Consider the following 14,797-nt stretch of genomic DNA (forward strand, 5'->3'; position numbering starts at 1 on the left):
GCTGAGTGTGGAGCGCGCACTGCATGGCACGGAGGCGCGGGCGCAAACACTTGCATTTTTCTATCAACAGTGGAAATAACTTAAAATACTCTATCATTTCTGGTCATACAGAAAATAATAATACATTATTCTCAACTACTTTTATTTGTGTAAACTCACAATAACAAGAAAACGTTGTGCTTTTGTAAAATAAAATAAAACAATCAGACGCACTTTCATGATCTCCATAAACTGGAGCGCGAAAACTAAAACAAAATATAGCCTATGACTAAAGCTTGAAATGTCCACTTTAAAACGAACAAATTCGAATCGAAAGATAATACCTTCTGATTATGTAATTCTCTCTAAAAGCGCATCTGCTTAACAGCGGAGATGGAGATATGATTTTAGCCAACACTTAGAAAACAATAGTTTATTAATAATATTAATGGCTCTTCTCATGCAGCACTGCGGGAAAAACATCAATTCCAGGTTCTAATTTGGCCTTAGAAAACCAGTAAAACGAAATTTTTTCAATATTAATTTGTGAATATTTTAAATGTTTAATAAAGGGGCAAAAAGTCATAAACAAAAATCTGAAAATTCGTCGATATTTACTTTTTTTGCGCAGCAGTTGGTGTAGCCAGTTCAAATAAAAAATTTGGTGTTCAACTTTGCCACGTCTCCTTCCATAATAATGATAATAATAATGTCTAATGCGTTGGCTGTGATATTATATAAACCAACGTCCGTTGCCGTGATTTTTTAAATGACTTATCTTGAGAGAACAAATGACGTTTTAGTCGCATAACATCGGTTAATGGAAACGCCGTCATTTCGCAATAGTTTTTTTATAGGTATTTATTTTTAGATAATAGCGCAAAACATTTGCGCAAATCTGTAATCGGCAGCTGCACAATTCAGCACTGCAAAACAGCGTAAAAAGTAGCCTAGTTCATTTGACAAGGAGTCATTTCACGGTGGCCAATTTAAATGTTACCAGCTAAATGAGACATACTGAGAGTGTATTTTATGTGGGGAAGGGGGATTGGTTTGTTAAACTATGAATGTGAAACCATAGTAAAAACAATTGCCGTTGATTGACGCCAATCGGACGTTCATGTTTTTTCCCGTCTATTTGAAAGTTATAAACATGTTGCATTCTATACGGCCTGATTATGTCATTTTTTAAGTTACATAGCCTGCGTCCAGTTTTCCTCAACTTGACTAATTAAGAGGCGATATATTTGACCGGCATATCATCAAAATGTCCGGAAAACGAAACCTCTGCTTTGGTGAGGTTTGACCACTTTGACCGGCACCATTTTTTTCTAGCGGAAACTCTGATATATATATATATTAACTGTATATAAACTATAATAACTGTATTTTGACAGTGTTGTTCAATTATATTATACCTTATTTTGTCCTTTTTTTTGGATACAGTCATTATTAGGAGTGTTTTTGACAGTAGATGCATGTAAACTAGGGATTTAACGGCGAGGATATTTCCCACCGGTTAATCGACGTGTGACATCACGGGTAACACGGGTATCACCGGCGGAGGCTTTTAAACCGCTAATTTAAAGGTGAAAGTAAAATGCCCGCGTCCGCACAGGCAGTCATGATGGTTTTGTTGTGTACAGTTATTAAGAATAATAGGCTAATGAACTCACCACTCAAGCAATCCACCCCAAATTAGCGCTAATTTGAAAGTGAAACTAAAATGCGCACGTCCGCACAGGATTGCTTGAATGGCCTGTTATTCTTAATGGAAAACACAACAAAACCGTGCAATGACAAATTGGCTTATATAGTTGCTTTTACATTTCGCTGTGACACCAGATATTCCGCCGTCATCATCTTGTCAGTCAGTGCTTCGCTCTCGTGATAGATGAAATCTGTCTGACCTGCAGGTGTGTGGTGAGCTCCCTGTATTTGCTGATGGTGTGCTGATAGTCGGCCACGGTCTCCTGGCACGCCTCGACTCTCTTCTGCGCCTCTCGCACTCGAGCTCCGGCCAGATCCAGATGTTCCCGCAGCTCCAGCTCCGTCTCACGCGAGTTCTCCTGCAGCTCGTCGTTCATCTCGTTTATCGACTCCTAAAACACAGAGAATGAAGACGGCTATAGATAAACACTTTTGCTGTACGATATAAATCATGATGATTTAACGACTGAATTTTAAAGTTGAGACTTTGCTTCATGTTAAAAGTAACACATCACAAAGGTTTTTGTGATTATTGGATGGCAGGGGCTACAAATGTTTAGTAGACTAAAAGAGTCTAGAAATGGATAATATAAAAATGAAAAAGTAATTTAAAATATTATATAGAAAGTTCATCTGAATGCTAGTGGAGTAACGCTGCTCACCAGGTCACTGACGGTCTCTCTCAGCTCTCGCACTTTCTCTTCCAGGTCTAAGTTTCTCTCCGTCAGTGTCTCCACCATCTCCTCGGCTCCTAAAGCAGCGTCCACCTGAACACACACACACACACACACACACACACACACACACACACACACACACACACACACACACACACACACACACACACACGTGTATCAGTATATTGGATCTGTGCAGTTCTTAAAGCCTAATATTCCTGCAGCCGTCTCTATAATAACACTAATCAAACAACAAAAGACAAAGAGAAAATTCACTCGTTCTAGACTGAACAACTTTTGTAACTATATTTGTAATGTATATTTTATTTATAAAGTGTTATTTTACATTTGATTTCAGTTTCTGAACCTGAATACCTGAAAATCTTATAACACTGTTTATTTCAATCGTCTGTTGATTTGTGTTCATGATATTCAGCCACAATTAAATGTTTTGTAATAAGACTAAATGTGAATGATATCCAAGTTTTGTTTTACTTTTTTGGAATCGAAATTAGGAATCAATAAGTAGATTCGAAAAATATCACTGTTAAATGTCTTATAACTGTTCACATTTTCTTGCAAATGTAAAAAATAAAGCAGCAAAACTACCCTTAACCCTATGAAATCTACTTTATTCTTTCCCAAAATCAGTTTCCCCCTAATTTTTAAGACCAATTTCATTTAATTTTTTCCCCCTCGTATCCCGCGTTTCCCTAAATTCCTGGATTTCCGGTTTGATTACATTTTAATGATCAAAAAGCAAGTCTAACCAATTGAATTATAATGTATTATTTGGCTTTATTATTATTTTGACTCATTTTCCAGTCTACTAGTCTGTCTTTAACCAGTAACACTTACAATCAGGTTTCATTTGTATCTAAATGCTGATAACTTTCACCCAAAGGAGTGTGTGTGGATCTGATTCCTTCTGCTTGTTTTCCTCTGACCTGTTCCTTGAGCTCGTCGACTGTGGCCTCAGCCTCCTTCATCTGCTCCTGCAGTTTCTCCTTCTGCGCTCTCAGCGTCTCCAGCTCGGAGTTCTTCTTCTCCATCTGCTTCTGCAGCTTCAGGTGCTCCTGCTTCTCTGAGGAGGACAGATCCCTCATCCTGACCAGCGCCTCCTTCAGACGCCCGTTCTGCTCCTCCAGCTGCTTGAGCTGATAACTGGACGCCGCTCCATCTGAACCTGAAGAGACACAGGCAGAGGTCACATGACTGTCCGGCACACGTGTGTGTGTGTGTGTGTGTGTGTGTGTGTGTGTGTGTGTGTGTGTGTGTGTGTGTGTGTGTGTGTGTGTTTGGTTCCTACACGGGTTGGGTATCGTTTGAATTTTAACGATTCCGATTTCGATTCTGCTTATTGATTCCGATTCTTAGCGATTCCTAATTTCGATTCCAATACGGTAAAAAAAAATAAAAAAAAATAAAAAAAATATATATATATATATATCATTGACATTAATTGTTATTGCAAAACATTTAATTGTAGATGAATATCATGAACACAAATCAACAGGCTAAAGAACACTTACACAAGGAACGTTTGCCTGTGGTTTAAAAACACCATAGAAGAACAACTAGCCGAACTAATATAAACTTCAAGCGTTATTAAAGAAGTCAACACTCATTATTTGAAAAAAGAACAAATTAGCAATAGCAACAAATAGACACAACTGAAAAAAGATATGATTGAAATAATCAGTGTTTTAAAATGTTTAGGTATTCAGGTTCAAAAACTTGAGTAATCAAATGTAAAATAACACTTTATAAATAAAATATACATTACAAATATATTTCAAATATACAAATATAAAAGTTATTCAGTCAAGACTGAATTTTCTCTGTCTTTTGTTGTTTGATTAGTGTTATTATAGAGACGGCAGCAGGAATATTAGTGTTATTATAGAGACGGCTGCAGGAATAGAGACGGCAGCAGGAATATTAGTGTTATTATAGAGACGGCTGCAGGAATATTAGTGTTATTATAGAGACGGCTGCAGGAATATTAGTGTTATTATAGAGACGGCTGCAGGAATAGAGACGGCAGCAGGAATATTAGTGTTATTATAGAGACGGCTGCAGGAATATTAGTGTTATTATAGAGACGGCTGCAGGAATATTAGTGTTATTATAGAGACGGCTGCAGGAATATTAGGCTGCTGTCACTTTAGGAGCTGCACGGATCCAATATACTGATACAAATGAGAACAGTGCATGGGGTTTAAAGTCATATTGAAATGCTCACAAAGGAATCAATAAGAGGAATTTAAATTTTGACCTCAAGTATTTGATTCCTAACCTCAAGTATCCGATTCTCCGATTCCTGAACTCAAGTATCTGATTCCTGACCTCAAGTATCCGATTCCTGACCTCAAGTATCCGATTCCTGCCCTCAAGTGTTCGATTCCTGCCCTCAAGTATTCGATTCCTGCCCTCAAGTATTCAATTCCTGACCTCAAGTATCCGATTCCTGACCTCAAGTATTCGATTCCTGCCCTCAAGTATCCGATTCCTCCGATTCCTGCCCTCAAGTATCTGATTCCTGACCTCAAGTATCCGATTCTCCGATTCCTGCCCTCAAGTATTCAATTCCTGACCTCAAGTATCTGAGTCCTGACCTCAAGTATTCTATTCCTGACCTCAAGTATTCTATTCCTGACCTCAAGTATTCAAATCCTGACCTCAAGTATCCAATTCCTCCGATTCCTGCCCTCAAGTATCTGATTCCTGACCTCAAGTATTCTATTCCTGACCTCAAGTATTCAATTCCTGACCTCAAGTATTCAATTCCTCCGATTCCTGCCCTCAAGTATCTGATTCCTGACCTCAAGTATTCGATTCCTGTCCTCAAGTGTCCGATTCCTGCCCTCAAGTATCCGATTCCTGCCCTCAAGCATTCTATTCCTGCCCTCAAGTATTCTATTCCTGACCTCAAGTATTCTATTCCTGACCTCAAGTATCCTATTCCTGACCTCAAGTATCCAATTCCTCCGATTCCTGACCTCAAGTATCCTATTCCTGACCTTAAGTATCCAATTCCTCCGATTCCTGCCCTCAAGTATCCGATTCCTGACCTCAAGTATTCGATTCTCCGATTCCTGCCCTCAAGTGTTGGATTCCTGACCTCAAGTATCCGATTCCTGCCCTCAAGTATTCTATTCCTGCTCTCAAGTATTCTATTCCTGACCTCAAGTATCTGATTCTCCGATTCCTGCCCTCAAGTATTCAATTCCTGACCTCAAGTATCTGATTCCTGACCTCAAGTATCTGATTCCTGACCTCAAGTATTCTATTCCTGACCTCAAGTATTCAATTCCTGACCTCAAGTATCCAATTCCTCCGATTCCTGATCTTAAGTATCTGATTCCTGACCTCAAGTATTCTATTCCTGACCTCAAGTATTCAATTCCTGACCTTAAGTATCCAATTCCTCCGATTCCTGCCCTCAAGTATCTGATTCCTGACCTCAAGTATTCGATTCTCCGATTCCTGTCCTCAAGTGTTCGATTCCTGACCTCAAGTATCCGATTCCTGCCCTCAAGTATTCGCTTTCTGCCCTCAAGTATTCGATTCCTGCCCTCAAGTATTCGATTCCTGCCCTCAAGTATTCGATTCCTGCCCTCAAGTATTCAATTCCTGACCTCAAGTATTCAATTCCTGACCTCAAGTATCCAATTCCTGACCTCAAGTATTCGATTCCTGCCCTCAAGTATTCGATTCCTGCCCTCAAGTATTCAATTCCTGACCTCAAGTATCCAATTCCTGACCTCAAGTATCCGATTCCTGACCTCAAGTACCCGATTCCTGCCCTCAAGTATTCGATTCCTGCCCTCAAGTATTCGATTCCTGCCCTCAAGTATCCGATTCCTGACCTCAAGTATCTGATTCCTGACCTCAAGTATTCTATTCCTGACCTCAAGTATTCAATTCCTGACCTCAAGTATCCAATTCCTCCGATTCCTGCCCTCAAGTATTCGATTCCTGCCCTCAAGTATCCGATTCCTGACCTCAAGTATCCGATTCCTGCCCTCAAGTATCTGATTCCTGACCTCAAGTATCCGATTCTCCGATTCCTGCCCTCAAGTATTTAATTCCTGACCTCAAGTATCTGAGTCCTGACCTCAAGTATTCTATTCCTGACCTCAAGTATTCTATTCCTGACCTCAAGTATCCAATTCCTCCGATTCCTGACCTCAAGTATCTGATTCCTGACCTCAAGTATTCTATTCCTGACCTCAAGTATCCGATTCCTGCCCTCAAGTATTCTATTCCTGACCTCAAGTATTCTATTCCTGACCTCAAGTATCCAATTCCTCCGATTCCTGACCTCAAGTATCTGATTCCTGACCTCAAGTGTTCGATTCCTGACCTCAAGTATCCGATTCCTGCCCTCAAGTATTCTATTCCTGACCTCAAGTATTCTATTCCTGACCTCAAGTATCCAATTCCTCCGATTCCTGACCTCAAGTATCTGATTCCTGACCTCAAGTGTTCGATTCCTGACCTCAAGTATCCCGATTCCTGCCCTCAAGTATTCTATTCCTGACCTCAAGTATTCTATTCCTGACCTCAAGTATCCTATTCCTGACCTCAAGTATCCAATTCCTCCGATTCCTGACCTCAAGTATCCTATTCCTGACCTCAAGTATCCAATTCCTCCGATTCCTGCCCTCAAGTATCTGATTCCTGACCTCAAGTATTCGATTCTCCGATTCCTGCCCTCAAGTATCCGATTCCTGACCTCAAGTATCCAATTCCTCCGATTCCTGACCTCAAGTATCCGATTCCTGACCTCAAATATATGATTCCTGACCTCAAGTATCCGATTCCCAGCCCCAGTGCGTACCCTTCTCCTGTATCTCGTGCTTGAGGATCTCCAGGTCCATGGTGAGCTCCTCCAGCTTCTCCTTCAGGCTCTCCAGCTCCTGCTGCAGGGACTCTGCCCGCTCCTCCGCCATCTCCTTGTCCAGCGTGGCCATCTCGATAGCGTCCGCGGTGTCCGCCATCTCCTCCATGTAGCGGTCCTTAGCCTCCAGAGCCTCACGGGCCTCCTGCAGACAGAGGACAGGGTTACGCTCAGATACACACACACACACACACCACTCTATTACAGAGTTACTCTCAGATACACACACACACACCACTCTATTACAGAGGAGTTACTCTCAGATACACACTGTGCGAGTGATTGAGCGAGTGTGTGAGTGAGTGAGTGAGTAATTGAGTGAGTGAGTGAGTGATTGAGTGTGTGAGTGAGTGAGTAATTGAGTGTGTGAGTGAGTGAGTGAGTAATTGAGTGAGTGTGTGAGCGAGTGAGTGAGTGAGTGTGTGAGTGAGTGAGTGTGTGAGTGAACACACGTGTGTGAGTGTGTGTGTGAGTGTGAGTGTGAGTGAGTGAATGAGTGAGTGAGTGAATGAGTGTGTGAGCGAGTGAGTGTGTGAGCGAATGAGTGTGTGAGCGAGTGAGTGAGTGTGAGCTAGTGAGTGAGTGAGTGTGTGAGTGAATGAGTGAGTGTGTGATTGAGTGAGTGAGTGTGTGAGTGAGTGTATGAGTGAATGATTACGTGAGTGAGTGAGTGCGTGAGTGTGTGAATGAGTGCGTGAGTGTGTGAATGAGTGAGTGCGTGAGTGAGTGAGTGTGTGAGTGTGTGAGTGTGTGAGCGAGTGCGTGAGTGAGTGAGCGAGTGAGTGAGTGCGTGAGTGAATGAGCACCTTCTTGGCCTCCTTCAGCTGTCTCTGCAGCTCGTTCTGCTGCTCCTGCATCTTGCTCCTCCACTCCTGCAGCTGCTCCAGCTGGATCTTGTGCTTCTCCATCTCCTTCAGCTTGGCTTTATCCTCCGAGCGCTTCATCCGCAGCGTCTCCAGCTTCTCCTCCAGATCCCTGACTTGAGCTCGGAGACTTTCCTCCTCCTGCACACACACAGATTCAATTCACATTTACATTTATCCAAAGCGACTTACATTGCATTTCAAGGTACACATTTGCATTATTATCAGTTCTTGCTTTCCCTGGGAATCGAACCCATAACCTCAGCATTGCAAGCACCAACACTCAACTCTTTGAATTCAATTCACATTTATTTGTATAGCGCTTTTCACAAAACACATCGTTTCAAAGCAGCTTTACAGAAGCTATGCATGAGTCCACATTACAGTTTACAGTGATCTGTTATCAGAGTAACTGTCTAAGTTATGTATTTCAGAAATGTACAAAGACCAAAATCACAGTTAGCTAAAAATGTATTCATTCAAACAATGTAATAATTTAATGCCGAAATAATGAGCTCATTGAAGTAATGAATACTTGTGTGTTAACATATGATTATGACATTTAGACAACAGACAACATGGCATTCAGAGGCTCATTACTGAAATAATGCAATAGTGGACCAAAAGTAAACAAAAATGAGTACATTCAAGCCAATATGACGTAGAATGCAAAGGTCAGAGGTCGCTCACCTTGCTAGGGGTCGCAGGAGGCGGGCCACTGGGGGCGGGGCTTGGCTGTGGGACGACAGGAGCTCCCAGTGCTTTCTGGGAAGAGGTTGAGGACTCATTCTCCACTAACACAGATTCAGAAAGTGATGAACCTCCAACAGAGGGACGACCAGCCTGAGGAAGAACACACACACACTGAGTTATCTTACATAAACTGCACTCGTGACCTCTGACCCCACACGCAGTGATCACCTGACCCCAGTGCATTGATGTTACTGTTCACATCCTAACAGTCTCAAAACCATTCAATGGTCTCTACATATAAATAATAAAGAAGAGTTGAAGTCTCGTTTTGGACTGACTAATCAAGCTCTCCATAAAACAAACAAAACAATTTCATAGAACAACACACACTATACAGACACTTCATATTCAATGCTATTAGATAATCTGAGAATTAGATAATCTGAGAATTCAACTGCACCCATGACCTTTGACCCCACACGCAGTGCTCACCTGACCCCAGTGCAGTGATGTCACTGGCCCAGTTCACACCTAACACACACGTTTTGGCAAGCTTGACTGAGTTTGTTCCTCATGAACTTTGATCTGAAAGCTTCTGCTCTGAGGACAAGTTCACAGATTTTTACTACACGCCTTTGGATTGTTACTATGTCAGTAGTATATTAAAAAACAAACAAGGTTTACTCTTTCTGAGTGTAACCTGCATCCAGATCTCCCAGTTTATGTGCAAAAGTCCAACGGATGGACTCAAATGTGTCATTTTGCATCATTTTTACAGAGCCGGGATCTACTAGTGCCATGCCCTTTCGAAACACTGCTTCGTGAAGCTTCGAAACCTTAGGCATACCTTGGCAATAACTTTGTAAAGGTGTTTTACACCATTCTGACCAGTGTTTGGTGTTTAGAGCATTTTGAAACTGTAAATCATTTTGCGAATCAATTGATTCAAATAATTAAAAGTTTTGTCCCATCACTAGTTCAAACTACAGGTCGAAGTTCTGCATTTGGTCATTTTCGCCCATGGACAGTCGGATTGACAAATTATCTCTAGTGCACAGACATCCAAGTTTTATTAAAAGCCCGTCTTGTCAGGGGTGAATTCCCCCTTTGATTTGATTTGATTTATTAGACAAAGAAAATAGTGAAATACACTAATCGTCAATGATAACGCACTAGAGTTAAAAACTTGTTTCCATCGCGGTCCTTGATGTAAAGCACAGACTTCACTCATGCTGACAGGTTACTTTGGCATTGCATACTATTATAAATACAAAGCTATAATAAGTTTTCACATTTACAAAGTTCATAATCACAATTAAACATCCACACAATGACTAAGTCACCATGCAATCAAATTTTTTCTTATTTTTTTTATTTCATGGAATATTACAGTGTTTATTCTAAATGATTTATCAGTGCACATAATTATTGTTTTAATAATGTTGAATCAATAACTTCCTCTTCTCTGATGATGTGGGCGGGGCAACCTGTCACTCACATGAGATCAGCCAATAGCAAACCAGAACCATCCAATCAATTCCCCACAGGCACAATCAAGCCCCGCCCACATCTGTTCTTGTTTGAGAAGCGTTTCACTCGGATATACAGAACAATAGAGGAGAAAAGACCAGCACAACTTCACTTTCATGATGACTTTAAACAAATTGTGAAAAAAACAGTCAAAACTTTTCAACTGAACAAGTGGAAAAGCTTTGACTGATTTAACCTGACGCTTCAGCAAAAGTCCCTCCTCCTGACTGGGTTCTGGTATTGATAACCTTAGCTGTGAACTGGGCCGGTGACGGTGTGCTAGTGCTCTGTGATCGGGCACATACCATAATGAGAGAGGGCAGAGAGCTGGAGCTGGACAGGCGGCCCGGGGCGATCCACTGTCATGCACAATACACAACGGCTCACATTAACCTTACGCTCATCACACAAACACTCGTTAAAATAAACACACCCGGACCACCTCGGATCATCTAATCACACTCATTATCTACAGATACAGATCGCTTCAAAACCAGCTTCACAGAGATCAGCAGGGTTCATAAGGGCTGAGTCTCAGACAATATGCAAATAATAACATGAGTTCCTCTTTCACGTCTTCTTGTGCTTGAATGGGCAAATTCACACAAATGTATCTCAAAATGTCTTGGCGAGTGTCTTTTTAAAACTTTTGTTCACTTCAGCAATAATCTGCCAAGTGTCGTCTTTGAAAAGAGATCAAACTTCAGTCTGTCCTCCAAAACATTGAAGATTTACGACAGTTTAAGTTGGAAATGTAATTATCCGGTCTATGCTCAAAAAGTGAATAAATGGATTATAAATACAGCGTAAATATAATTTACTACCATAAAATCCCCTAAAAATACAAAATATTAAATTAAAAACATTATCGAACTTAAATATAGTACATTCATTTCATTGAATAGAAAGAATCTGTAATTTTTGACCGACACGCAAAGAGCACCAGAGGGTTAAAGTGACAGCAGCCTAATCAGCTCCTGTTAGATCTACATGAAAATCACTGTTTATTTTATTTTTATCTTTGTTATTTATTTGTGCTATTGCTTTTAGTTTGATTATTTGTCTTGTTTTTTTATTAATAACTGGTTACCTGTCTTGAATAATGTTAAAAATGTATATTAGTAGTTTTAGCAGTGGTATCGAAATTAGAATCGAGAATTGTGAAATTTCACCTTATTATAAAATTCATTAATTATGACAAATTTAATTCAGCTATAAGCAACTCAAGGGAAGACAGGAGACATTAATCAACTCAATTCTGTTTAAATGTTGATTCAATTCAGTTCAATAACAGTATTAAATGTTACAAAGTTCCTCAATTATGAAACTAATTCAATTTCAACTATTAAGCAGCTCATCAAAAGACAATCATGTCATCATTAAGCTCAAGTTGTGTTCTCATCTGACAGTCAGATAAGGATAATAGTGATGTAATGTAAATGGTGTAAAGTGTTAAACAGCAGCAGATTAACAAGGCTGAGTTCGGGTGGACTCAATACAGAACATCAGTAATGAGGGAGAAACTCACCAGCCAATCACAACGTCTGAAACAATAGTATGCCAGTACTTTAACTCAGGTTGCATGTTTAATTCGTGAATCTCATTCTGTAAAAATAGTGTTCCATGCCGAACAAAGCCCTTTATCAGACCAGACATTTCCCAGAATGCTTTGCTGCGGTGTTCAGGCTCACCTTGGTACTACGGCGCATAGGAGGCTGAGGGAGGAGCAGAAAACACACACACACACACACAGGGAAATACAGAGACGGGAAGAACAGGGCAAAGTTGAAGGGATTGCAAAGAGAAGTTGAGCAGGAAAGAGATTATAACATGAACGGATCAGGAAATTAATCAACATCATCCCACAACCACAAAACACACTGAGATGAACTTCAACATGAGGAACCTTTAAAACACTGATTATTCACTATATACTGTGTGTGCAATGATGATTATAAGTGTTTTATTTGTCTATTAGGTCTCTTATAAGTTCAAATTGAGATATTCGTTGCTCTAATTAAAGAAAAAAGGTCCCATTACAATAAGATCCCAGTCTGTAATATTAGTCACATTACTAACAATGAGCAATACAACTGATTTTGTTAATCTTTGTAATTGTTTGTTAATATACAAATGTTCAAGTCCATCATAATATTATCAAAGACCACTTTTGATTGTAATAATGTATTAGTACATGTTAGATTTAACATTAACTGAGATTAATAAAAGTGTAGAAGTATCTTTCATTGTTAGTTGATGTTGACTGATGATCTTATTGTAGAGAGCAACACCACCAGGCCTCACTGCACCAGAGACGACTGAGCTATGCCGGCTTCGTGATTGACAGGTTCAGGTTTGGTCACCTCCACTATGAGCTGAGTCTGTGCTGGTGCGGCCCAGAGTGTGTGTGTGTTCTCCGCATGTTGAGTTCATCTGAAGGGCAGGCGTGTGTGAGACTGGTGACATGGGAAACATCCAGTAAGATGATATGCGATATGCGTGAGATCATGCCAACATCGGGTGCGCGAGTGTTTCAGTGAGATGTCGGTGTGGAGACTGCAGCTTACTCCGCAGAACAGAAGACCAGCACAACACACACACTAGTCAAACACCACGTCAAACACCACGTCCATGGAAAAAGAAGCCAAAGGCTTGAAATAAAGAGTGACGGTGAACAGTGTGAAATGCTGTGAAGCACAGAGTCCTGATGTACTACCTTCTTAGCTGTCGGAGTCTTTTCATCATGTTAGCATACACACACACGCACACACACGCACACACACTCACGCACACGCACGCACGCACACGCGCACACACACACACACACACACACAAACAAGCAAACAAACAAACAAACACACACGTGCACACGCACACAGACACGCACACAAACGCACACACACAAACAAAAACAAACACACACACACACAAAGAGTGCATTCGAATGAACAGAAACCTTCATTATCTAGTCTTATCCTCATTACTCCTGATGACCTCACTGCCTGCTGGATTATGGGTGCCACTTCCGGTTTGGGGAACTTCCATTCAACAAGATGAATCATTTCTAACCATAAGGTCTCCCTACAGATAAAGCTGATCCGTCAGTGTGACGCTGTCAATTTTCCTTCATGATTTATGTTCAGACATCATGAGAATAACGTTATACTTGTTATTTTAACGAGACGTTATAACGAGATCATCAGAGCTCTCTCTCTTCCTCACGATCGGTTTATCTGTTCCCGTTGCTATCCGCTGTAGAAGTGTGGAAAAGGACGACACATCCTGCACATCTGTGGTCTGTTCTCACGGATTTAATGTACGATGTATTCCATTAATAATTCACTGGAATATGAAGAATCTCTCGTTATTCTCCTCAAATCCTCTCGTCTCTTTCTTTGTTTTCACAGGAAAATGCGATTTAAAATCAGTCAAAATGACGGCAATCACTTTGAAATAGTGTCACGTAATGCTGAAGTTAATGAACATGTTTGATTAAGGCAACATAAGATATATAATACAGATATATATATATATATTACACGCTTTTAGGGTTATTTGATCTGTTGAAATGCCTTGTTGATGCTTTTACACTTTTAAATGTCCTTTTAATGTTGGATGAAGGGTGAGTAGATTATTGTCATCATTCTGACACTCTTTAACGTCGTGTGTTCATAGAGCGAGCGCTTCACTGATTGTTTACAGCTTAATGGAAGTTACACCCATAATTCACGTAAAGCATCATGGGCCGCAGGAATAATGTGGATGTAATGAGCCAAACAAACTCAGAACGAAAAGCATTTCAAGTTCCTTATTCTCATTTTCACACATTTCTATTGTTTGTGGCCGATATTTTTCACAGGGAATGAACAGAATCCAGCAGAGGAGAGCCGGTGTGGTGAACAAATGAGTCCTATTGAAGAGATGAGTCCGAGCTTAGGACCCCAGTAGTATGCCAGTAGTATGCCTGATCTAAATCTGTTCTTGGGATAACTTGTAGCTAACGTGAGCTGTTTTAGTGTTATTATGTGGGAGCTTTATGTAGAAGGCTAAATCCCGCTGCTATATACAAGGTAAGATTATATTAAATTGTATATTGTATATGTAAATTGTATATATTCTATAGCTAATATTTAAGATCTCAAGTTGCGTCAATAGCAGAGGAGAAAGACCGCGAAACTTAAAAATACGACTGTTATTGTGTCACGAAATGTAGTTTTAAGAGTTTCTCAGTGGAGAATGTAGTTGTTTGAAGCTCAAATATGTTGTTTATTAATGAAAAAAAAAACACACACAAACAACGAGAAATGTTTAATTTCACAATCTATAGCTTCGGTTAAAAACTAGTATATGAAACATATAAGTTCAAATACATTAATGACTCGTTATAGTACAAACGTCTTCTATAATAAAGTGATTTTGTATGATTTGTAACCAGGCAC

At 40.2% G+C, this 14,797-nt stretch overlaps 2 protein-coding genes across 4 annotated transcripts in view; one reads left to right on the plus strand and one right to left on the minus strand.

The window, feature by feature from the left end:
- The window catches only part of dctn1a (dynactin 1a), a 46,563-nt gene that overhangs the window by 26,842 nt on the left and 4,924 nt on the right, over window positions 1-14,797 (minus strand). Inside the window, exons 5-12 of one of the 2 annotated variants that reach the window (XM_082161564.1) lie at window positions 13,075-13,092; window positions 12,050-12,073; window positions 8,826-8,978; window positions 8,079-8,276; window positions 7,213-7,417; window positions 3,314-3,552; window positions 2,352-2,456; window positions 1,890-2,081 (exon numbers count right to left, since the gene is read on the minus strand). In XM_082161564.1, coding sequence (XP_082017690.1) covers window positions 1,890-2,081; window positions 2,352-2,456; window positions 3,314-3,552; window positions 7,213-7,417; window positions 8,079-8,276; window positions 8,826-8,978; window positions 12,050-12,073; window positions 13,075-13,092 — 1,134 coding nt within the window. The remainder of the gene's footprint in view (window positions 1-1,889; window positions 2,082-2,351; window positions 2,457-3,313; window positions 3,553-7,212; window positions 7,418-8,078; window positions 8,277-8,825; window positions 8,979-12,049; window positions 12,074-13,074; window positions 13,093-14,797) is intronic. The other variant, XM_082161565.1, reaches the window with a different exon arrangement.
- LOC309492606 (uncharacterized protein) overlaps window positions 1-14,797 on the plus strand; it is a 200,485-nt gene that overhangs the window by 19,854 nt on the left and 165,834 nt on the right. The gene's annotated exons all lie outside the window — the stretch shown is intronic.

Source organism: Leuciscus leuciscus (genome assembly GCF_965113295.1).
Source record: "Leuciscus leuciscus genome assembly, chromosome: 2".
Lineage (NCBI taxonomy): Eukaryota > Metazoa > Chordata > Actinopteri > Cypriniformes > Leuciscidae > Leuciscus > Leuciscus leuciscus.